At 35.6% G+C, this 24,262-nt stretch overlaps 3 protein-coding genes across 4 annotated transcripts in view; 1 reads left to right on the forward strand and 2 right to left on the reverse strand.

Moving 5' to 3' along the window:
- The window catches only part of tmem74b (transmembrane protein 74B), a 6,675-nt gene extending 896 nt beyond the window's left edge, over window positions 1-5,779 (reverse strand). The window contains exons 1-2 of the mRNA XM_052558386.1: window positions 5,507-5,779; window positions 1-4,182 (exon numbers count right to left, since the gene is read on the reverse strand). The exon at window positions 1-4,182 is cut by the window's left edge and continues 896 nt beyond it. Coding sequence (XP_052414346.1) covers window positions 3,429-4,133 — 705 coding nt within the window. The 5' untranslated portion in view covers window positions 4,134-4,182; window positions 5,507-5,779 and the 3' untranslated portion in view covers window positions 1-3,428. The remainder of the gene's footprint in view (window positions 4,183-5,506) is intronic.
- Window positions 5,780-6,706: 927 nt separating this feature from the next.
- On the forward strand, window positions 6,707-8,285 carry LOC127958978 (bladder cancer-associated protein). The gene is made up of 2 exons (XM_052557973.1): window positions 6,707-6,848; window positions 7,478-8,285. Exon 2 carries the CDS (start codon window positions 7,599-7,601, stop codon window positions 7,860-7,862), a length of 264 nt encoding a protein of 87 aa, XP_052413933.1. The 5' UTR covers window positions 6,707-6,848; window positions 7,478-7,598; the 3' UTR covers window positions 7,863-8,285.
- A 1,068-nt stretch (window positions 8,286-9,353) lies between these two features.
- The window catches only part of ripor3 (RIPOR family member 3), a 33,224-nt gene continuing 18,315 nt past the window's right edge, over window positions 9,354-24,262 (reverse strand). For both annotated transcript variants that reach the window (XM_052559579.1, XM_052559580.1), the window contains exons 5-23: window positions 23,846-23,869; window positions 23,656-23,709; window positions 23,407-23,556; window positions 23,123-23,186; window positions 22,998-23,041; window positions 21,568-21,693; window positions 20,803-20,948; window positions 16,925-17,054; window positions 16,247-16,459; window positions 14,864-15,256; window positions 14,248-14,393; window positions 13,286-13,487; window positions 13,065-13,194; window positions 12,672-12,827; window positions 12,005-12,163; window positions 11,624-11,826; window positions 10,689-10,772; window positions 10,049-10,139; window positions 9,354-9,693 (exon numbers count right to left, since the gene is read on the reverse strand). In XM_052559579.1, coding sequence (XP_052415539.1) covers window positions 9,596-9,693; window positions 10,049-10,139; window positions 10,689-10,772; window positions 11,624-11,826; window positions 12,005-12,163; window positions 12,672-12,827; window positions 13,065-13,194; window positions 13,286-13,487; window positions 14,248-14,393; window positions 14,864-15,256; window positions 16,247-16,459; window positions 16,925-17,054; window positions 20,803-20,948; window positions 21,568-21,693; window positions 22,998-23,041; window positions 23,123-23,186; window positions 23,407-23,556; window positions 23,656-23,709; window positions 23,846-23,869 — 2,613 coding nt within the window. In that variant the 3' untranslated portion in view covers window positions 9,354-9,595. The remainder of the gene's footprint in view (window positions 9,694-10,048; window positions 10,140-10,688; window positions 10,773-11,623; window positions 11,827-12,004; window positions 12,164-12,671; window positions 12,828-13,064; window positions 13,195-13,285; window positions 13,488-14,247; window positions 14,394-14,863; window positions 15,257-16,246; window positions 16,460-16,924; window positions 17,055-20,802; window positions 20,949-21,567; window positions 21,694-22,997; window positions 23,042-23,122; window positions 23,187-23,406; window positions 23,557-23,655; window positions 23,710-23,845; window positions 23,870-24,262) is intronic.

Raw genomic sequence — 24,262 nt, forward strand, 5'->3', positions numbered from 1 at the left:
ATATTCTATTCTCAATATAGCGACTTTCTCAGTTTAGGCTGTCATGATGAAAAGCATTTCCTTTTGTCTGTAAATGACCTTCACATGCAGAGGCTTGTTCATGAGCAATGTGACCAAAAGCACAGATTCAGTGTAGGATAAATGCTTAGTGTGCTCAATAGTAGGTCCCCTGTGCTTACAAGACAAAATTTTACATAATTGAAGACGTGAAAGCAACATACCACTTTCCCTTCACCTTGTAACTTTACATCACACCATAACCAACATCTTACAGATAATAAATGACAGAAATATTTACTATAATTGGGCAGTTTATCAAAGAAACATTACAACTAGTCCATTTCACTTCAAAAAGCACTTGAGTTGAACCCATCACACTTTATACACCACCAAATATTCAAAGGACAGTATTTAGTAAAGTTCCAACAATCTTTAGACTTTCACTGCCAAATGTGAATATATTGTGTAAAGAATATTTAACACGTGAAATAAATTATAGGTATGTGACAATATTCTCTCTCTGATATAATGTGCTCTCATTAACCATTATTAAACATTTATATATATATTTAAAAAAACAAAATCATAATCACCTTTATTATACAGTGATCCCAAATGCTCAATTGCATGTTTTAAGAAGTGCACTTTTCCCTAGCTTTTTATGAGTTACCAGTTTCAGTGAAGGAACAGTTCATCCGGAAATTAATATTTACTGAACCCCCAGGCCATCCAAGATGGAGAGGAGTTGGTTTCTTCATCAGAGTATATTTGGAGAATTGTATTCCATCACTTGCTCACCAATGGATGCTCAGCAGTGAATGGGTGCCGTCAGAATGAGAGAGCAAACAGCTGATAAATACATCACAATAATCCACTCCAGTCCATCAGTTAATGTCTTGTGAAGTGGAAAGCTACGTTCGTAAGAAATAAATACATCATTAAGGCATTGTAAATCTTAACTTCTGGCCAAAATACAAGTTCATAATCCATAGAAATGCTTCCTCCAGTAAAAAAAAAGTCTGTCCCATGTTATCCTCTCACACCAAAATCCACATAATTGTTTAGAACTGTTTGTCTTGTAAAAAGTGCTTGATCTGTATACATTCCTCTCCTGATTCAAACAAGATGACTTTTTAAAGCAATATTCTGAATATAGAACTCGTTTTTTAAGCCAGAAACAACAATTTGAAGTTAAAAACTGCTTAATAGTGGATTTGTTTCTTATAAACATGCATCTTGTGGATTACTTCCATTACTTGTGGATTATTGTGATGTTTTTATCTTCCGTTTGGATTCTCATTCTGACGGCACCCATTCACTGCAGGGAATCCATTCTGTTCTCAAAATCTGTTCTGACAAAGAAACAAGCTCATCTAAATCTCAGATGGCCTGAGGATTTCGATTTTTTATTTATTTTTTTTAAATGCCATTATAAAGCTGTTCTACACAGAGTAATATACTGGGTATGTATTTTGGATACACCCGTAAATATAACATTGCAGGATAATCTTTACTACATCTAAGACTTGTAATACATCTGCTGTTATTAGGTTTCTGCTTAGTTTTGATTACAATCTTTCTTTTGAACAGTGTAGTTACTACATCAGCAGAAAAACCAATCCAGTGAGGACGGCTTCATCTGGGATCAGGTGCACATGAACTTCCGCTTATGTGCTATAACAATAGCTTTGTTTTAATAGGGGTGATGAGCATATTCTTAAAGCATACAGTAGCATATTTCTGCTGTGTCATTGAGAAGACAACAACTTTGTAGCCTGGACATTGATATGGAAATATATATTTCTCTACTGGAATCTAATGCATATTGCACCATTACAGTAAAACTTCACATTTTTGTTAATTGTTAGCACAAATCTACTAAATTACCATATTGATAGATGTTGTAAAATAGATATCTTGTTTAAAACGTTAAGCATTCATATGTCTATTCCCTTGGTTGCAGTACATTCTCTTCTACTCCAAGAACATGGATTGACGACAACGAGTAAGTGTGACACATATACAAAACACAAACAGTATACAAATACAAACAAGCCTAAATGTGTTTTACGGTGAACATTTGCAACGTCTTAAGGCATATTGCATCCTTGGATAATAGTAGCTTGTATATATTCCACTCATAGTGTCTTTAGAGATGTTATATATTATACAGACATTTATTTCAAGTTTTGTAGAGTAGCTGATGGCGGTTTGTTCTGCAGCATGTTGAGTTATTATGACGCTTCACCATTGTGCTTTCATTCCTTCAACAGTCTTTTGAGGTTTCCCCCGTCACATTGTGTTTTTGTGTGTTTGTCTAAGCCTCGGTTAATATGAAGACAGTGCTTGCAAGGCAGCATGAACAGGTTACTTTATGAAAACGTGTTACATTTTACTCCAGAATTGAAAGGAAAAAAATAGAATGCATATTTTGGTACAAAGAAAATGAAATTTATTTTAGGAGTGTGAAAACTTTGCATTGTGACAAAACTGTTTAGTCATGACTCATCGAAGCCAGGAAGGCTGATTAGTCATGGTAAGTCTTTATAAGAATATTTGTCTTTACGTTTTTTTCTAAACCAAAGAGAGTGCATCCATTTCTACTCTGATATTAGCTTTTAAAGAAATTACTTCAATTTAAGATTAAAGTGTGAAAATCTAACTGACAGTTTGACTGGAAAATTTCAATTAGTTTTTTTTTTCTTGTGTTTATTTGCATACCGAATCATGATTGGTATTTTTTCTATATAACCTTATGTTGCCATGGCCACCTATTATACACAATTTGGATTTTTTTTTGGCCCCCTAGAGTAGCTCAGAAATATGGACAGTCAAAAGGTGCCATTTTTTAGACTTATTTTCTGACTACTATACCGAATGATGAGTAAAAAAAAAGCTTTTTTTCCCCCTTATATAATAAGGAAAAATAAAATTAATATAAAACGGTATAATTAAAATACATTTGCCAACTGAAGTAATTAATTTAGTCTTTATGTAATCAGTTTTTGTTTTGTTTTCTCTATTAATTAATTATGAATTAATTATTATTATATTTTATTACTTTTATTTATTTATTTATTTATTTTATTTTTAAAGCAAATAAAAATAATGTTGCTCTTAGGCCAAGTTCCTTTTTGAGATCTGGCAACACAGCAGAAAAACCACAACTTAGATTATCAAATCCAAAAACTGAAACTTATCTAACATTTATTTGCTCCTGTGGCTCAGTGGTAGAACATTGCATTAGCAGCACATAAGGTTGTGGGTTCAATTCCCAAGAAACACACATACTAGTAAAAAAAAATTATATGCTGTAAGTCGTTTGGATAAAAGCGTCTGCTAAATCTAAATTGTTATTTACGCTGCCTTGCGAGCACTATTTCTTTTTGCGACTGCAAATCTACAGGTCTCAATTTGATTCTGTTGTGCTACGTGTTTAGCGTTCCAGAAGGAACCTGATTACCGTTCACAGCATCAGCGATGGCGTTCGGTTCACATTCCACAAGCGTCTCCCTCCCATCACCCTCAGCTAACTGCCTCATCCTCATATTAATGGATCCGTACGATTTCATGGGTCTTCTAGCAAAAGTCCTCCGCCGATACAGTTCCCCTTTGCATATAGACACCATTAATAAAATAGACAGAAGCATTCCTCCCAAAGTGAGCAAACCAAGTCCCGCAATAATACATTTGTCGAGATGAGAGCCGAGTTGTGCGTAGTACATCTCCAGTTTCTCCATCTGCCGCGCTGTCACTTGGTCTGGATTGACTTTAGCCTCTCTTGGGATCGTGTAGGCGATGACCACTAAAATGATGCCACTTACAAGGAAAACGAGCGCAAATATGAACCCGTAGTCCACTGAATGGCTGTTGTACTCAATCTCAGGTTCGTCTTCGGAGTGTGGTGATGGCACTTGTCTCTGAACAGGCAGCGGATTCAACTGAGAGTCGATGGATGTGAACTCAGGTCCAGATGTTCTGGAGGTAACGCGGATCCTCGTTCCTGGATCCTCATCCTCGAACGACGCGTTTTCGATGCCGGCTCTGGGCTGCGGTCCTAAGGAGGACGGAGGAGGTTCTCTCCTGCTCCCATCCCCCAGTTCACGGAGCTCCACAGCGTTCAGAGACTCCATTGACACTCAACGCTTGCACTCATGTTGAATCAAATGACTCCTATTTCACCTTAAAACACATAATATTACATTTTGAACCATGAAACCATCCAAAAACTCTTTCAGATCCAGAGTCCATTCCAATATACTATAGCACTTTTTATCTTAAAACTGAGGTAGGCCTATATCACTGAAGAACTGTACTACTGTAAAACAGCTAAATGTGGTTTCAGTTCAAATCACCTTACACACTGTGTCCAAAACAAAGGTTACCAAATTGGTATTTTTAACATCAAAACCAAATGCCTGTGTAGTCATTCACATTGCCAATGGAATGACATTCAATGTGTAGCCTGTTTCTCTTTTTAAAAACATGTCATAGTGGGGAGGTGTGGCACTGTGATAAAATTAAACCAAAAAGTTACAGATTAGATTCTGCCGAGGCCAATCCAAGAGCGATCAGCATACATTGTGCCCTTGTGCGAGGTATACAAGCCCAAGTAGCTCCAGGGGATTGTCTCTGCAAGAAGTACTTGGCAAGGACATTTCAATGATCTTACAACTATTTTATGAGTGTTTACATTAAAGGATTAAAATGTCCCATTAGTAGCAAAATGATCTGAGCTGGTCTTTATTGATCTAGTCCTTTCATTAATGTATTAAATAATAACATTGAATTTAATCAACATCCAATCACTGCAAACTATTTTAAACACATAAACCATGATCATTATTTTTGCTAAGGTGGGTAACTAAAGGTTACATTTACTGGAGATTCAAAAGTAATGTAGGCCAATCATAAAAGATTTCTATATCAGTCTTCATGCCACACATATTTTTAACAATGCCATGCCATGAATTAAAGGATAAATAATTGTCAGACAGTATTTGTTTCTTTGATCAAAATAATGTTTTTGCAGATTCTCTATCCCGTTTCACCTGAACACAGGGTTGACAAAGAAGAGGATTTCTGACATTTCAATTTTACAATATTTTTTTTTTCGCGAAAATTTTTTTAACGAATAGCCTACTGACAAAAGAGACCATAACACACAAACGGTCTGGAAGATGTGCAGAGACATTTTTATTCCCCTCCGATGATTTACCAGAGTGGCCCTGACTTCAACCAACGCGTAAAATCTCATTTCTCGACAGCGATAATAACTCGGCGACGTTTATGCTATTATTTATCCATGTAAGCTCACATTAGCGCGCGCTTATAGTTTCAGATATGACCTTGTAACACCTCAAGCGTTTAATGTTTTACTTTGAATATTCAACAATCGGCGTAACTAAAATAGAAATGTAGCGCGCCATCGAGCTTTTATTGACTCGCACGTTAGTATGTTTATCGGTCCATTAATGTAACTGATGAGAGCGCGAGCTTACCTTACCTTCAGACGCGATTGCTCCACAGATCTCATAGTAACGCTGGGATGCTGCTGACAGGAAGAAGACCTTTTCCACGGAGATCTCGAGGGGAGATTTAGCCATGCGCGATAGAAACACTATCATTTTTCAGATTTAAACGCAAATGCAACCATATATATGATTACTAATCGTCAATATCAACACAGCTCTTGCTGTGGATGCACATGTTGCGTTGTCTAAGCATATATTAGTTAGTTATGAAGTGCATATTAAGTATGCACTAGATCTGTATGGTGGTGTCTCTGTTGGGATGTGGGTGTAGGTTATATTTGATTAAATATTATAAAATTAAAATGTTGGAATTGATAGATTTTACATGCTGTTGGGGCTTATGGAAGACTGTGTTTTTCCTCTGTTATGGTTTTCTTTTCAGTATATATAAATACATATTTATAAATGAGAATTATTAGAATCTACTGAAATCTAGTGCTGGAATTTAAACATGAACTGAGCATTATTAATTGGTTCAGACAAAAACAGTTTGTTCAGTCATCTTTCCAAAATAAATAAATAAATAAAATTATAATAACATTTGCACTGCTTTCCACCCCTTCTACCTAGACATCAGTGTTACTAAGATAATTTTTTTTTTTTTGACAAGAGACCATAGACACATAATAAAATATAAATTGTGATATTTCATTTGTATTTCTCTTTTACAAATACAAGCATTACATTTCATAAAGCTTTTCTAATGAATTCCCATCAGTTTAAATGGTGTGGGAAGCACAAATGGATGCTTTATAAGCAGTAAAACCAGGTGGTGGAGCAAGAACACCAATGTGTGGGCATATGTCAGCAAAATTCAGACAGTAATATGCATTATTACCTAAGATACACATTTTCCCCTTTCAGTAATGCATTAAACACAACTACATTAATGACAAACAACCTTAATTCAGTTTTTGTTTAGTAAATGGTGGACAAGAATGGTACAATAAACTTCAATGTTATTTTTGGACATGGAGCCACAGTAAAATATCAATTATATTTTACACATAGATGCAACTAGAAAACCATGTAAATAAAACGGTACATACATTCATAGCAGGCAACCTTTTATCGGTACCTTGATACCAGTACAATACTTTGGTAAAAGTCCATCCATTAAATAAATGTAAGACTAAAAATTCATCTTTGCATCTTTGAGAGAGAAACAGTAAGCTACATAATTTTTAATCAGGCATCTGTGGGACACCAGCCGTCAGTCGGGTCCTTAGAGATCCACACATCTACGCAATCACTTTAAGAACTCAATGGTGACGGTTTACATGCGAGATCGGGATTGGATTTAAAGAATGGCAGGTCTGAACATGATCATTTCAGCCTTTTAAAGCTTTAAATCTTGCCTATTTGAGACTTCCAGGATCATATATTTTCACACATGTGTTCGGAAGGTTTATTTTCGTGCTAACACCTAGCCAAATGCTAGCGCATGCTAGATATCCGGTTAGCCAACACGCTAACATTTCAATGTTTTTATTGTTAATATCTGTTCTGTATTGATGATGAAATAATTTAAAAACACCAGCTGAAATATTGAATGACCATAATGAAGTGTACCGTAACACTAACTACTATATTTTTGTGGTCGGTATTCGTATAAACAATGTAAGGAATGTCAATTCAAGGAATGTAAAAAGTATTTGAGAAAAAAAATAAAATAAACCACGTGTCCTTGATCAGATTAATGTTTATTAAGTCTTCCACTTGTAACACATTAAGTGAACTGAGTATTTATCTAGGCAAATGTGACTTAAATAATGGTGCTGTCATGTTTTGTAGACTGTTGTCCTGTAGAACAAGGCCAGCAACTAAAAATAGCCCGATTTCTTAAAATACACGCATGCTTTGACTTCGGCGCCTTGTAAGGTGCTGCAACACAAGCTAGGAATTCTGAGTATTAAATGGTTTTCTCTTTCTTTTCTCCTAAGGCCTCGCCCGGGATCTGTACACCGAGTCTAATCTCTCACAGATATACCCTGGATTTGTGTTTGTGTAGTGTCACGTCGGATATCTGAGCTCATAAGAGGCGTCCCAACACACAGAGACACCATGTACTGCCTCCAGTGGTTACTCCCGGTCCTCCTGATCCCCAAACCCTTAAATCCAGCCCTGTGGTTCAACCACTCCATGTTCATGGGCTTCTACCTGCTCAGCTTCCTGTTAGAGAGGAAGCCGTGTACCATTTGTGCCTTAGTCTTCCTGGCAGCGTTGTTTCTCATCTGCTACAGCTGCTGGGGAAACTGCTTTCTGTACCACTGCCACGATTCTTCCCTGCCGGACTCAGCACACGACCCCAGCATTGTGGGCACCTAGACTCGGGTTTCCTGCACGGACTCATCCAGATTGGGAATGCTGGGAAGTTTTGGTTCTTTATACCCAAATCGACATCCGCTCTCTGCTGTAACCTGTAACAACCCTGACTTGAATATCCTCGCTGTGGCGCAGGGGCGTCTGAAGCTTGCATGGGTTCCATTCTCATTGTGTTCGGTGCACATTCTTTCATTTCTGGATGCTGAATTTTTCCAAAGGGGTAGATGATAATGTGTGCGTGTTTGTATGTTGCGATTTTTGGGTTTCTCTTCATGTGTCAATAATCAGTATGAGTCCAAGTGTTAAGCGGATCGACGCCAGATGAGTTTTGTCACGCAACTTGAGCTGGAGGCGTGCTTCTGCACTGCTGAGTTAGCTCAAATGCTGTCTCCACTTTTAATTCAATAAAGTTTCTAATGATCAACATCGAGCAGCTGTGTGTGTATATCTGAAATATCATCTTTTGTTTGACAGTGTGATGCTATAAACAACCTCAGAACAGCTGTGTGGATCAATCATGTTTTTTTGCCCACTGTTTTTTTCCAAGCAGTTCCTTTCTGTGGCAGATAAACATGCATTTTCGGGGGGGAATCGGTGGTAAAGCAAATACAACAACCCGTAGTGTTTTTCTCCACAGGCAAGCGTTTTGTTCATCATGCTCTTTAACAGATGTATTTAAAGTCATATCACCAGGTTTACCAAAACTTTCTGACAAAAATCTAATTGAAATATACAGTTTGTTTTTCAGTTTAATTATTTTTGTCATACACTGTTAAAAAATTTAAATTTACAGTTCAAAATAACTTTCGTTTTATATATGTATAGATGGAAATTTAATTTGCAGTAAAAACATTTAATTTATTGAATGATTATGATTCTTCACTCTAAATCATATTTTTTTTTAACTTCAAATTTCCATTTAAATTTAACAGTATTTTAAATAAAATGAAGTATCTTACTGTTAACCAAATTTACAGTCTTTAAATTTTTATTATTTTTTTACAGTGTATTTTAAACTATTCTGTTTTTGCCATGAAAACCTTTGGCTTTACATAGCTTAAAAAAAAATGAAAATAGTCAAAATAATATGAAAAATATTCTGGAACTAAAATCTAAATAAATTCTTTATAAAGTGTTTTAAGAATTATATTTTACAAGTGAATATTATTGTAAAATATTGCAATGCATCCTGGTGTATCATCATGACAAACTGTACATGCAAGGTCCCATTACTAATGCATTAACAATATGTTTGTTACAGTATTTAGTAAACTTTGTTAATTTTAGTTAATAAAAATACATCTGTTCCTTGTTACCTCAGGTCAATTAAATAATATTAGCACATACAACCTTAAATGCATTGGTAAGTCTTTAAGATTAATAGATGCTTTAGAAGTATTTTTCATTGTTATTGTTCATTGTTATTACAGCTGTGAGTTAATGAATCGTTTAATTATGTGGGTTGCTTTAATGCTTTTAATGAACAAGACAGAGTTCTCTTATTTACATTTATTGTCAATATATTTCATGTTTACAAATTTTGATACATAAGAACTACAGAAGACAGTTTATTCATAAATATTTCATTTAAAATTATGTAAAAGAAAATATAAAATAATACAACGGCATATTAAATACTTGGCAATATGTGAACACACAGATAAAACGTGTTCAGTCAAAACCTCACAGTCTCTCAGCACCATCCAATCAGGTAACAGATTGGATTTGTGGTCTTCCTATAAGATTGTGATTTCTGTTTCCAGGTTCTTGTAAGCTTCGTCCTGTAGCTCATAGATCTGGTCCATACGCTGGAATGCCATGTGACCTTTCTTGCCTAAGAAAGAACAATGTAAGTCGGATGTGACCGGCACCTCTTGTACTTAATAAATACTTGACTTTGTTTTTACATTTTGATAGTATGAATGCAAGGCACACCCAAATATGATGCTTATTATTTTTATTCCGATTATAATAGACTATTCCAGTATTTTTACTGAGAAATGAGCACTGTAGTCGATGCTATTTCTGAAACTTAAGTTTGTTCTAGATTATGAGATGGTCTTCTGTGCAATGTCTTCATACAAAGACAACATCATTGACTGACTAGGCAGCAAGGTAGACACAGCCTATATAGGGACAAAAGCAGCACATGACACAGTTGCAGTAGTTACAGCTTCAGGGTCACGTACCGAAGGAAAGTACGGTCTCCCGTGCGGCGTTCCTCAGGTCTTCATCTGTGGAGCGCCACAGTTCAGCCACCTGCTCGGCGCTCTCCGAGCCCTGAGGAACCACAAAACCTCTCTATCACAACCCATCATCTCAGATTATCAACACGCAAACATAAATTAGTTGATCTAGATCTGTTGAACATATATACACACTACCGTTCGAAAGAAAGAAGCTAAGAGCTAAGAAAGAAGTTTCTTAGCTCACCATTTTTTGATCCAAAAATATAGTAAAATATAATATTGTGAAATATTATTACAATTTAAAATAACTTTTTCTATTTGAAAATGTAATTTATTCCTGTGATCAAAGGTGAAATTTCAGCATAATTTCTCCAGTCTTCAGTTTCACACGATCCTTCAGAAATCATTCTATTCATTCATTCATTCAAGAAACACCTCTGATTATCATCAATGTTGAAAACATTTTCCGGATTCTTTGATGAATAGAACGTCCTAAGGTATAGCATTTATTTCAAATAGAAATCTTTTCTAAGATTACGAGATTATCTCTTCACTGTTGATAGCATCATAAATATCAGTAGCAGTAAAAGGTCCATATAAATCCATTCAGACTGAACAATTTATTTTCTCGATGGTTTACCTTTAGACTTTTCAGAGCCAGACAGGCCTCATGCTGCACATGTGTGTTGCTGTTTCTCAGCAGATCTGTGTAGTGAACCACTGCCTGTAAAACACACAACTACATCACACACACTTAAGCCACACTTAAAGATGCTCAACTGTGATTGCATTAGTCAACAAGAAGAGAAACCTTTCACAAAATGAAGCTAGTTGGTGTTTAAATGGGAATGGGAATCAAAATATCTTCAAAAGGAAAGTTATAAATTGACTCATCATCAGGCCATCAAAAATGTAGATGAGAAACGTAGCATTCCATCACTTGCTCACCAATGGATCCTCTGCAGTGAATGGGTGCCGTCAGAATGAGAGTGCAAACAGCTGATAAAAACATCACAATAATCCACAAGTAATCCACACCACTCCAATCCATCAATTAACATCTCGTGAAAAGCTGTGTGTTTGTAAGTAACAAATTTATCATTAACACATTTAACAAAAACAGTTCAAAACAAAGATGTGAGTACATTTTGATATGAGAAGACAAAAGAGTATGGACTTTTTCACCATAGGGAGCATTATTATGGTTTACAGACTCCAAAATTATGGTTTATAGTTTTGCCAGAAGAAATTATTTACCATTAAAATGTCTTAATGATGGATTTGTTTCTTAGAAAGACACAACGTTTGAACTGATGGACTGGAGTGGTGTGGATTAGCCTACTTGTGCATTATTGTGATGTTTTTATCAGCTGTTTGGACTCTCATTCTGACGGCACCCATTCACTGCACTCCAAACTTGTTCGTGTTCACTAACAGGCTAGGTCAATTTTCAGCAAACTTCCATTTTTGGGTGAACCATTCCTTTAAATGATGACAAAATGTTGGTTGGACTGTCCCTTTAATTGTTCAGTATGAAAAGCATTTGTGTTTGATAGCAAGTACGGTCCTTTCTACCTTTGCCCTGAAGGATTTGGACCGCAAGGCCCTGCTGAGGCAGGACGTGGCCGCTGAAGCCACCTTGTGATTGGCGTCTGTCTGTAGCTTGGCCAGGAGCTGGAGGGTGCGTCCCGTCGGCTGCAGCTCAGAGATGCGCTTGCCTTTCAGCTTTTTCAGAGCTCGCCTCCTCTTGGGACTCTCCAGACTGGCTATCAGATACACTGCAGCAAACCGATCCGAGGGAGAAACACAGAGGGAAGTCTCTTAATGAGATCTGTTGGGAAGAATCCTTGAGGGTGATTGATTGATGCTGAAAGCAGTAAACTCACAGTGAACCGCATCTGTATCTGAAAGCATCTGTATTTACTGTATGAGTCTGCGAACACTCTGTGCTGTTACCTTCTTTAGAGAGGAGAGAGATGTGCTCCCCAAAGTCAGTGATACTCCATCTGCTGAGGTAGACTAAGAGCTGAAACACAGTCACTCGGTCTGTAGTGCGCTGAGTCACAGACGCCATCATACAGCTGCACTGCACCTGATGCAGCAACTGACTGAAAACTGCAGACAAAAGACAAGAAGAAGACATGCATTCGCCAATCTGGAGATGATTTCAGTAGTGTGAGAATGAAATTCTTAAAGAACAATAAAATAGAAAAGATAACGCAAGATATATGATATACAAACTGCATGATTACTTCTGTAAGAAAGAAATTCTCTAAATAGAATAGATTTATTATTTATAAATTGTTGGATTTTAGTTTAAAATTTTAGCTTTAGCTAAGATTTTCACCTATTAAATGATTTGAAAGAATAAATTACTACTACATAGAGAAATAAATTCTGGACATATTGAATATAATATAATAGAATAGAATAGAATAGAATAGAATAGAATAGAATAGAAGTGAAATATCCTGCAGAAATGAATACATAAATATTTAAGTAGTTTGTGCCTGGAAGGAAAGAATATAATAAAAGACATTCTAAAATGTATTATTTTATTCTAATCCATTCTGGCCTGTCTGTGGATTCTTCCGGAGCATTAGAACAGAACAGAGCGTCCCACCTGCATCAGCCTGGCCTGGCTGTTTGGCTTTGACTTTGTGGATGTAATGTTTGCGCAGTGTCCTGAGAAACACATCCGTGGAGCAGCAGAAAGACGAGTCACTCTCGCAGCACTCCTTCCAGAACACTTCAATCCCCTTAGGAGCTCTGGCCAACACTGACACACATCCACACACATGACTAATGAATCTAGAGCGCTTCACACTGACACGGGAAAGAGCCTGTGATCGTCGGCAGTATAAAGGAACAGTCACAGAACATCATTGCATATTCTAGTGTTTCCCTTAAATGGCATGAGAAAAAGATCTGCTATAATCTGGAAAGTTAGCGTGTTGTTGTTGTTTTTTTTTTGGGGGGGGGGGGATCTGTATATCGATTCTTATGCTCTACTTACATTCTGACACTGAGATCTCCTCTATCATCCTCTGTGACAGAGTGGCGATTTTTTCCAGCATGTCAACTTGCCGTGAGAGCTCCTCCATCAAGTCTTTGTGCACAAGATCAGAGTCAGAGGACTTCAGAGCCTGGAAGGAGACCGAATGTGAACTTACACAGATACAAAGTAACAATATGTGTTGCTAACTGTCTGAAGGTTTGGTTGGACTGACTGCTCACCCCCAGCAGCACCGTGCAGACACTGAGGTGGGTTTCAAGAGCTAGATCCAGACTGTAGACCCCTGTGCTGAGTGACGGCTTTACTGCAGCGTCTCCTCTCTGTCTGACCTCTCCTTCACCCGTGTCTTCTGAGGACCGAGAGTTTTTATCCTGAGATAACAGACCCATGCTTTTCATGGTGTTCTCGTTAAAGGAACCAATCCTGTGGAGAAATGTTTTTATTTATTTATAATAAAACATATGTATTCTGAAGATTACACACTGTATGTGTATATATGTATCAAAAATCTTCTAACCTGAATTGATATTTGCATTTAATTAATGGATCAAAATAAAGAATACTAAAAATATTTGAATATTTATGTCAATTTTTTTTTTAATCTCACACTTTAACCTGAATTGATATTTGTCATAAACTTTAACCATGTTATACATTTATACTTTTATATGAAAAAGTTGTGCAATATCATATCCATGCAAAGGCAATTAAACATCACGTACATATCAGATTGCTAAATACATTAACTGAGCTTTTCCTGACAAATAAATGAGAGCGTGTACATTTCATGCATTACCCCACTTCATCCACAAGATGGCACTTCAAGCCTCCTTTAACATGTCAGTGCAGCAACTTCAACTTGCCTTTTGTTGCATAGAGAGATGTGCCTTTGCGTGCACTCATTCAAGCTCAATACAAACTTCTTCTTTTTTTTTTTTTAACTGATGTTTTTATATTATCAAACCTAAGGGTTTAATACCTATATATATATATATATATATATATATATATATATATATATATATATATATATATATATATATATATATATATATATATATATATATATATATATATATATATATATATATATATATATATATATATATATATATATATATATATATATATTTATTTATATTTCTTTGAGGTATTCACACCAGCTAAAGATGATTTGGCTTACCCAGTGTACCCGAGTCTGATGCTGCCCATATTTGATATTTCATCTTCATTACAATCTGCAGAGAGGAAGTCGAAACTGCCCAGCACTTCCTCTTCCTCTACTGCTAGTGTCTGAGACGAAGGCATCTGTGGAGGGTCGAGGTCCTTCTAACATCAGGAAATATGAAAATGAAGAACAAAGTCAATGAAACAACAGCAAACAAACATTTTTCAAAAAAGCATAGAGAACAACAGAGCACCTTCATTATATGACATCAAACATCAAAAGTACATTTTACCCAAAACATAAATATAAATATATTTGAAATACTGTTATAATATTTCTATATTAAATATCTATTCAATATTAAATATAGAAATATTTCTTATTCTATATCATTAAATAAGTAATAAGAATATTAGGTGGGGATGTGTTTAGTTGTCAGAACAATTATTGAAAAATATAACAGTTTTTCTAAAATATGCCTTCAAGTCTTTAAAACAAATTATTTCTTTATTTTTGATTCTGGGGTGAAAAAACATCCCAGACATGTTCTCGAACCCTTTCAAACAGTGATCACTTATTTCTTTTATGCATCCATTTATAGATCTTTCTAATGAGTCTACACCCATCTGACCTTCAGGACCTCGTTCAGCTGGCGTATCTGCAGATCTAGCTTCTTCAGTGTCTCTGCGTTGCTCATTTCCTCCAGCTCTGTATTCAGATCGTCTAGCAGTGAACTGACTCTCTTAGCCACGGCTCTCTTCTGTGCTCTGCCCATGTTTCTGTCCTTCATCAGGAGTCTGTCTTCAATTCCCTGCTTGAACAAGGTCTCCTCTTCAGGGACCTCATCGGGGGCCGTCGTCTCTTGTGCGTCTCCTTCACCTGTGCTGGGGGTCACCTCTCCGTTTTGCTTGAGGATGTCAGGCGTGCTGTAGCGGTGGAAGAGGAATATGGAGTCTCGCTTGCTGCCCGCGGGACTGGGGGAAGCTGTGTCAGTCTCTGATGGCCATTCCACACTCTCCTCAGCCTAGTTATGAATGGAAAGAAATTACATAAACCTGCAATTTGAAGTCATTTATGAGTATTTCTGCAATTTTATATTTTTGAAAAATGTAAAATTATTTTTCTGTTAAATTATGGTTTCTTAATATATCTTATATAATATAAAATATTATATATTAATATATTACCATTTCACTCAAAACAAATACATAATAAATAATTACATGATTACATTTTATTATTAAAGTGGATTCTGCTTTCAGTATCAAAAACATAAAATAATATACTGAAATTATTATTATTATTATTATTATTATTATTATTATTATCATTATGCACTTATTTTCTATATTAAAAATATTTATATTTAAAAGAAACCCACACAGCAGTTAAACTCTTAAATGAAGGTTTTATTAAATTAAATTATATAAAATTGTGTAATAATTGTTTTTTTTTATAAAAGTGGTTATTGCTTTTTATAATAAAAAATATACAAATTTCCTATATATATATATATATATATATATATATATATATATATATATATATATATATATATATATATATATATATATATATATATATATATATATATATATATATATATATATATATATATATATATAGAAACATTGTATTATATACTATTTATAATAGTGCATATATTTCACACTTATTATTATCAGAGTATAGTTTAAATATTTTTATATTTTTAAAAAAAAATATATTAAAAAAATTCCACATAAAGGAAAACAAATCATAGATTTTTTAAAACTATGTTAAAGTATAATTGTATTTAAATAAATACAAAGAAATGCAAAGCATTGTATAATCATTTTTTTAACCTTAAAATTAGCTACTTCTTTTAGTAATAAAGATACAAACTAAAATTACATTATTATTATTATCTATTTTAAATGTTTCTATTTTTTATATTTAAAATAATTATATTAAATCCCACTTAATATTAAACTGTATATATATATATATATATATAAAACGATCAGTTTCATACGTCTTCTGTGGGTGTCTTCAGTAGATCGTCATCCTGTAATTTAGTGTCTAGAACAGGGTGGTGTTTGGTTGGTGGGTCGCTTGTCTTCTCATAGGCAGGAGGACTGAGAGCCTGGGTGGAGTCAGCCAGGTAGCTGAGTAAAGACACGCCCCTCGTTTCACGTGAGCCAATGGAGAAAGAGCCATCCGCATCCTGTATCTGACGCATCATAGACTACAGCATAAAAAGACAGATGACATCATGCAATGACATTTCAGCTCCTCAGGTAAAAGACAACAGAACAGGTGAAGTGGTTCTTTTCTTTTTGCCTAACGATGCCAGACACTCAAAAACCTTGACAACCACCAGCACAAATCTTGTTTGGGTTTGTGTGCCACCATTTCAAATCTGCATCTCATAATGAGGATGTCAGAACAATTTTTCTCAATCATTTTTTTTTCAGTCTGTGTCGGCTTTTACCCAAGATCTCACTGGAGTTACATCATACAATCTGTCACGTAACAATCCTAAAGCACAGATAAAATCTCAGGGCGCACACCCGGCTTCACTTACAGTTGTCTCTGCACATTAAAGCAGAATAGGAGAATGTATTTTAGCATCAGAAATGATACACTTCACCGTTAAATCATTGTGATCAGTCATGCTGGGAGTGTGTGTGGATGTAGGTCACAAACTCACTAGAAAGTATTTCTCAGTGAAACTGGGTGTGTTGGGAGGCGTCCAGTTATATACGGATCCCTTTCTGCTGTGGATGGACTGGCGGCTGGCGGACGCTGTGAGAGGCCTCACCTCACTGCTATCAAATGGACTGAGGAAAGAACAAGAAACTGAGAAGAAAAATAGACTCTATAGTGCACTTACATGTCCAAAATAGCAATTTTATGAGAAGACTCAGACAGTAAGCAGAATAAAGCAGAAGACTGGTGTTTTAGGATTAAATATATATGATTGTTTGGATTTAAAGTTGAATATCTATTGTGTTTAGAGATGACTACCCATCTAGCTAGTTGTTGTCCATATATTGTCACAATTGTTGGTGTAACATCACCTCCCACCTTAACCACAGCCCTATACAACACCCTTAAATCTTACCCATAATCCCACTCCTAACCCTGAGCGTGTCCTTGAGTCTCCTATACTTACTTTTAACCTACAATAAACTACCACCCAATGCTCAATGTGACTTTCAAGTTATGTTTTTAGGTTATATTTTTAAATTTGGAATATATATATTTTTTATAAATTAAAGTTGTATTCAACAAAGAATTAGCAAGCATGCATGAGATTGATCAAAAGTGACAGTAAATACATTTATAATGTTACAAAAAAATGCTGTTAAATAAATCCTGTTTTTTTTTTCAATTAATTAAAGAATCCTGAAAAAAAAATTGATTTCTGAGAGATCATGTGACACTGAAGACTGTAAGACTGTAATCAGAGGAATAAATTACATTTTAAAATATTTTCAAATAGCAAACATTTGTTTATTCAATAAATGCAGTTTTGTTGAGCAACATAAACCTATTTAATTTATTTTAAATTATTTTACTAAAATAAATAGTAAAACTCATTCGCTTAATATTTACCCAAAGCAATTTACATTGAATTCAGGCTATACTTTGTCTTTCTTTTCTTTTTTCTTTTTTTTTTCATTATGTGTGTTCTCTTGGAATTGAACACATCTTCTTCAATATCTCCATTTTCTCCCCAAAAAAAGTAGGGGGACAGGTGTCATCCTTCTTGTCATCTCTTCAGACACTTTAACTAACAAAGGTTCATAATAAGCTGAACTGAGGTGGTTTATTTCAGGGCTTATTTTAATTCCTAGATAATCAAAACCAATTAGAGCATTTACAAATGGATGAATCACCTTAGGATTTATTCTCTCTTGTTCATAGAGAAACGTAATTGAAGACTTATCTTTATTTACTTCAAATCGAGAAAAACTGCCAAACAGCTTTATGATGGATGGGATAGATTTTTTAAGTTCTGATAGAAATACGATGGCATCATCAGCGAATAGAGCAATGCGATGTCCTTAAGCTTTTGTAAAAATACCAGGAATGGTCGGGTGTGATCTTATTGCTTGGCCAGAGGCTCCATAGTACAAAAAATAGAAGTGAAAGTGGTGAGCCTAGCCTAGTACCACGACTAAGTTTAAATGAAGGCCAGGATAGACTGTCAGTGAGTTCCCTTGAAGAAGAATCAACTAAAAGTCACCAAAATAGTCACCAGATCCAAATCTTGCTTGCACCTCCATTAAGTACAGCCATTCTAGTCTATCGACTGCCTTTTCAGCACAGAGTGACAGAACAGCTGTATTAGGGGTCCATCTCCCACACACACTACGGTAAAGTACTCTCATAACATTATGGAACCCCTGACGGTTTTTAATAAAGCCATTTTGATCTTCTTACCTCTTATACTAAGAATTGCATTAGAAACCTCTTCCAATTCCAGTTCACTATCAAGCTCAGGTATTTTCTCTTCAGTGATAGAGGGAATATCCAATCCAATGGAAAACTTATATTGAGTAGAGAGGCTTGTAGGAAATTCAGATTGATACAGGGATTTATAAAATGAGACAAAAGTGTCATTAATCTTACTAGGATTAGTTGTGATTCATTTCTAATTTCATTAATGGATCTTTCCATATTAATTTCTTAAGATGCCAGGCTAACAGTTTGGTAGGTTTTTCATCATAACAAGCTCATAAATTTAAATATTCCATAAAATGTAAATTTTTTTTCCTGCTTTGAGAATGAGAGCCATCCAGTCCCGAAGAGTGGTCAAGCAGCGGGTCCAGATCACAGTTACAGTCACCTGCTATCATAATTATACCTGGAAGAGAGGCTATTATAAAAAGATGTTCAAAAACTGTGGAGTTATCCTAATTTTGGACATAAATATTAACCAGATTAATAACTTTACTCATATAGGTTCACTGTACTCATTATTTATTTTCTATTCAATAATTTTCTTGGTGTGTTATTTATAAATGCTATACATTACATGCAATATTTAATCGTTTCCCATTAACATGTTTAACATAAAATCTAACCTTTATTTTAATCTACCTTCAAGCTAAATTGTGGTATTTTTTTCCTGTGTTTCTTTGCATACTAAATTAAAATGTTTTCATTTCTCTGAAATCAACAAAAAAACAGCATTCACATGGATTTCAGTTTTTTTTAAACCAATTATTATTATTTTTTTTTAACAAATACATGCTGACATTTATTATTTTACTAACTAAAGAAGAGAGAGGTATCAAAAATGGTATGAATAAAACTAAGTCAGGTTCTGATTGCACATAATGTGTAGAGTGGCAGTGTGTGTTTGTCATCACTGCTTGATGAAGAATGACACTGCTAACAGAGACTAAACAGAACCAGAGGAAATGATGTGACGGCAAAAAAATAACACACACACACACACACACACACAGGGTCACAGCAGAGCGTGAAGATGCTGAACAGATTGTGAGATGTGTTTAATTTAGTGACACTGTAAAAAGAGGCTCTGAAAAATCTTTTCCACCTGGACTATGTAAAGAGCAGTGTAATTGGATCGGTGTGTGTGAGAGGGATGGGGCAGAAATGAAGGATTTATCCATCTCTCTGCAGTCAGCTGCTCTTCCACAGCTGGTGTGTGTTAGCAGATAGCAGCGGCACACTTATCGGTGCTGTGTTTGTGTGTGAGATCAGTGTCTTGTCTACTCAATTACATGAAAAAAATGTAAAATATGCTGCGAATAGCACTCTTACTGTTTTCATGTTTGTGAAATCCAGATGTTAAAGCATTAAACTAACCATCACAACATCTTTCCTCGCTGTTACTGCATCTAGTATCTTTCTGTACTGTTTTAGGTGCTTTCAAGCTCTTAAATAAAGCTAAAAGGACCATAAAACCAGTAGAGTAGAAGCTTTACTGAAGTTGTTATCTGCTGAAAAACTTGCCCTATGAAGGCCTTTCTCATTCGCCATTCTTACAAACAGGATTTTTTTAAAGATGCTTTCAATAGAAGTTTCTGATGCTCACCAAGCTTGCATTTATTTGATCAAAAATCTGTAATATTGTGAAATATTATAAAATGTTTATAATAACAGCTATCTATTGTACTATATTGTAAAAATGTAATTTATTTCGTGATCAGCATCACTATTCCATGATTCTTCAGAAATCATTCTAATACGCTAATTTGATGTGCCATGTTGAAAACATTTATGCTGCATTTCCATTTTTATTTTCAGGATTCTTTAATGAATAGAAAGTTCAAATTAACTACATTGATTTGAAAAATAAATAGCTTGTATGAATGTAAAAGGACTTACTGTTACGTCTAATCAATTTAATTCACCCGTCCTATATAGTACTAATTGTTTAAACTCAAAAGTATTATACAGACGTGTGCAAGATGTATGTAAAAGTTGATAGAGCTCAGGTTCACTGACATTAAATAAAGTCAACAATGTCTTAAAGTGCCCCATCAATCACTTTCAAGTATTTCACTGCACTTTTAGCACTTTATAAGTTTGTGTGTCTAGTAAACTTACTTCCAAACCACCTCTAGCTGTAGCTTGATGGTTCCCAGCTCTGTAATGTCCACGACCATCATCTGCGGCCGCGCTGTGAAGAAATCTGCACTCCTGCACGTTACCATTCCGACCAGGTTAGAGCTCAACCCCTTGACCTCTGTCACCTGCAGGACATTTCAGGAAAGCCTTCAGAATCAGATCCAGCAGATGTTGTTGACTTGACTACAGGTTTTGAGGGAAATTATTTGTTTAACCTTCTGCTTTCTCATGTATGGTGGCCCAAAGTCTCTCAGGATAGACTGTGCTGTTGGCACTAACAAAAAAAGTTGACTCCATCATGCTGCGGTAGGTGTTTTTTTTTTCTTAGTGGTTGTTAGGGTGCTCTGAGTGTGTAATTAGTATGTAACTAACTTGGAATTTTATATTTCAGACCTGATTTTGAATGACAGGGGTTTAGAAAATGAGAAAGAGGATTTATAATGTTCATCTGTAGTGGTTCGGCTCGATGTTTTCCAGGGATGGAATCAATTTCAGACAATCAAACCTTTCATAAGCGTTATTCCACTGGTCCAAAAGCTTTATAAAGTCTGTTAAACATCTCTATCGTTCTCTCTCAGGGGTTTGTGGGAGGTTTATTGTGTCACATGACAATCTATTCAGATCTAACAAACAGTATAAGGACAAAAGCCCTGGAAACTTCTGTCATCGCAACCCCCACAGGTGACCTCGACAGGAAGTGCTATTTGCGCAGGTGTGTGCACGTGTATAGGTGGACTTGCTCACCTTAATCTCAAAGTTCCCATGGATGTGAGGGAGGAAGACCATCTCTTCTTCGTCCCACAGCTGTCTGTCATCCGTCTGGATTCGCCCCCTGATTCTCCACCTCTGTCGGCCCAGCCGGATCAACACCTACACAAAATGAAACACTCAATGTGTGTGTTTGTGAAATGTGCAATGACCTCAATGAGTTTTTGGACAGTACACTATTCTACAAAAGTTTGAGAATTTATGGTTTTCTCTTATGTGCACCAAGGCTGTATTTATGTGATCAAAAATACCGTTAAACAGGAATATTGCCAAATATTATTACAATATATACGGTAGGAGGTGCTATTACACATTTTCTGAAAGAGTACTGGATGTCTGCAGGAAAACGCAGAAGAAGCAGAAACAAGCAATCGCATATGTAAATATGTCAAATAATGCAATCGTTTTTCAGCATGTAAATCAAAACTGCCAAACGTTACCCAATCGTCGTTCCGAATGTGGTCCAGAGATAGTATTTGATAATAATCAGTTTTTTTCAATATGTTGCTTTCCATATTAAATCCATATTCAAGTATTCATAGATAAAAATAAAAAAATATTCTGGGGGGCATGAAAATCTTGTAAAAATGGGGCGGCCAAGTTGTTTCAAAATGTTTTGAATCAGAGAAAGAGTTAAACAAATATAGCAAATGCACATTTTATAAGCAAAACATTCAGCAAAAAAGCAGTAGTCTTGGTGTTCAAACATACATAGTTGCATGAACATTTCTATAGTTATTGAGATCAACTTCATACAACTACTTAAAATTGCTCTGGGTTAGATGTAATAAAAAGTTTTGGGATTCTAGCATAATGTTTGCATATATTTTTTTATATCAAATGCAATGAAATTCATATTCTTTGTCTTGATTTTCCAAATACCTTTTGGGGTGACTGCATGTGAATGTGTGGTCTCGTGCATGAGCCGGCTGACGGCTCCTGAGACCGCATTCCACTGTGCATGAAGTCATTGGAAACCTGGCCTTAAAAATGTAATCTGAATAGCTGGTGAAATATGTCTTTACTGCCTAATATTTTCACATAAAAGAGCCATCATGCATTTGTGTCTATCACATGCAAAAAGAACAGTGAGCCTTGGATTAAGAGTGATGTTTTGGGGTGGAATGCCTTCACATCTTTATTACTTTTATGTATTAAATGGATATATCATCATCCTTTATTCACCCTCAAACCAATATGGCTTTCTTTCTTTCTTCCAGTTATATATGAAGCTTTTTTCCGGACATTAAGAGAACATTAGTCCTCATTCACTTTCATTGGAAAACAGCAGCATGAACATTGTGCTAAATGACTCCCTTTGTGTTATACAGAATACAGAATGATATCCAGGTTTGGAGAAACAAGAGAAGTTTACAACAGTAGGACGTTGGGTTAAAGCTCCTCACCTCATACTGATCTCCAGGGCAGAGTCGAGCAAATCCTATCAACCCTGCCTCAAAAAAAATAGATAAAAAAAATGAGCTGGAATAGACTGTTTAGGAGACTCCTGCATATGAGAGGTGCTGCGTACCTTTCATTTTGATTTGCAGCTCGCCCAGCAGGATTTCCAGTTCTCCTTCCATTGCACACATATCCTGCAGGTAGAGATGAGTGTGAACATAATAACTTCTTTTTATCAGTGCATATCATGTTAACAAAGGAAAAGCAGTTCTAAATGGTTGTTGTGTTGGGCTGGTCGACATGTTTTGAAAAAGCTATCGAGCCACAGTGTTTACGCTTGTTGGGAAAAAACGACCACACAAATGGTTTACTCATTGTCTGTTGTGTGTGTATGGTGTCCGAAAGAGACTTCACCTCCAGGCTGTGTCTGTGGTTGCGGTTCAGCTCCAGTAGACTCTCTCTAGACTGTCGTGAAGACGGGGACAGAGAGAACGCTCTCTTCATGTTCAAAGCTCCTTGGCAGAGCCGCCACTGGATACAATAGGACTCATACAGCTCTTCAACCTGTTGACATCCACATTCACATGATACAGGTTTACTCTTAGCACATCTGACTAGAGTTCATATATATAACCAAATTAAAGTATTTTCAAGCTGTGTTACCTTACTAATGTGAAACTCAAGGCGCCGTATGTATCTCTCTAAGGCTCGTATCTCCTGTTGTTGGCAAGCAGGATATAAAAAAGCATTACATTTTGTAACCTTTGGCTTTAAATGCAATGTTTAGTAAAGTAAATACTAACAACAACAAAAAACACTCAAAATGAATGAATAGCATTTGTTGACAACTTACCTTTTCCAGGTCATAGAAAAAACCCTGAGGAATGATGAATACATTTTTGTATAAATTATTTTATATTTACATTAAATTAGCAAAATAATGTATAAAATAAAAAGGATTAAGACTTTAAGCTGCAGTCGGTAACTTTTGACGCTCTAGCGGTTAATAAACAGAACTGCTTGCGTCTTGCGGAAGAACATTGTAGCCGGAACTACTTCTCTCTGTTTATGTCTATGAAGAATCACAAAGGTACTGGGTTACTCCGCCGCGGTACCCCTGAAGCAATCTAAAATAGTCCGAATATAAACACTTATTATAGGTGTACCCTAGTGATTCAGGACAAGCTAAAAACACGGTTTTGAAAATGGATTTATGGTGTACTCGCTTATTATATACATTTTTCTACATTTTGAACACAAACAAAGTTAC

The sequence above is a fragment of the Carassius gibelio genome, chromosome B6, assembly GCF_023724105.1.
Source record: "Carassius gibelio isolate Cgi1373 ecotype wild population from Czech Republic chromosome B6, carGib1.2-hapl.c, whole genome shotgun sequence".
Taxonomy (NCBI): domain Eukaryota; kingdom Metazoa; phylum Chordata; class Actinopteri; order Cypriniformes; family Cyprinidae; genus Carassius; species Carassius gibelio.

What these genes read in the sequence shown, in the direction of transcription:
- LOC127958978 (XM_052557973.1), top strand. Translation starts at nt 7,599, where the DNA reads ATGTACTGCCTCCAGTGGTTACTCCCGGTCCTCCTGATCCCCAAACCC.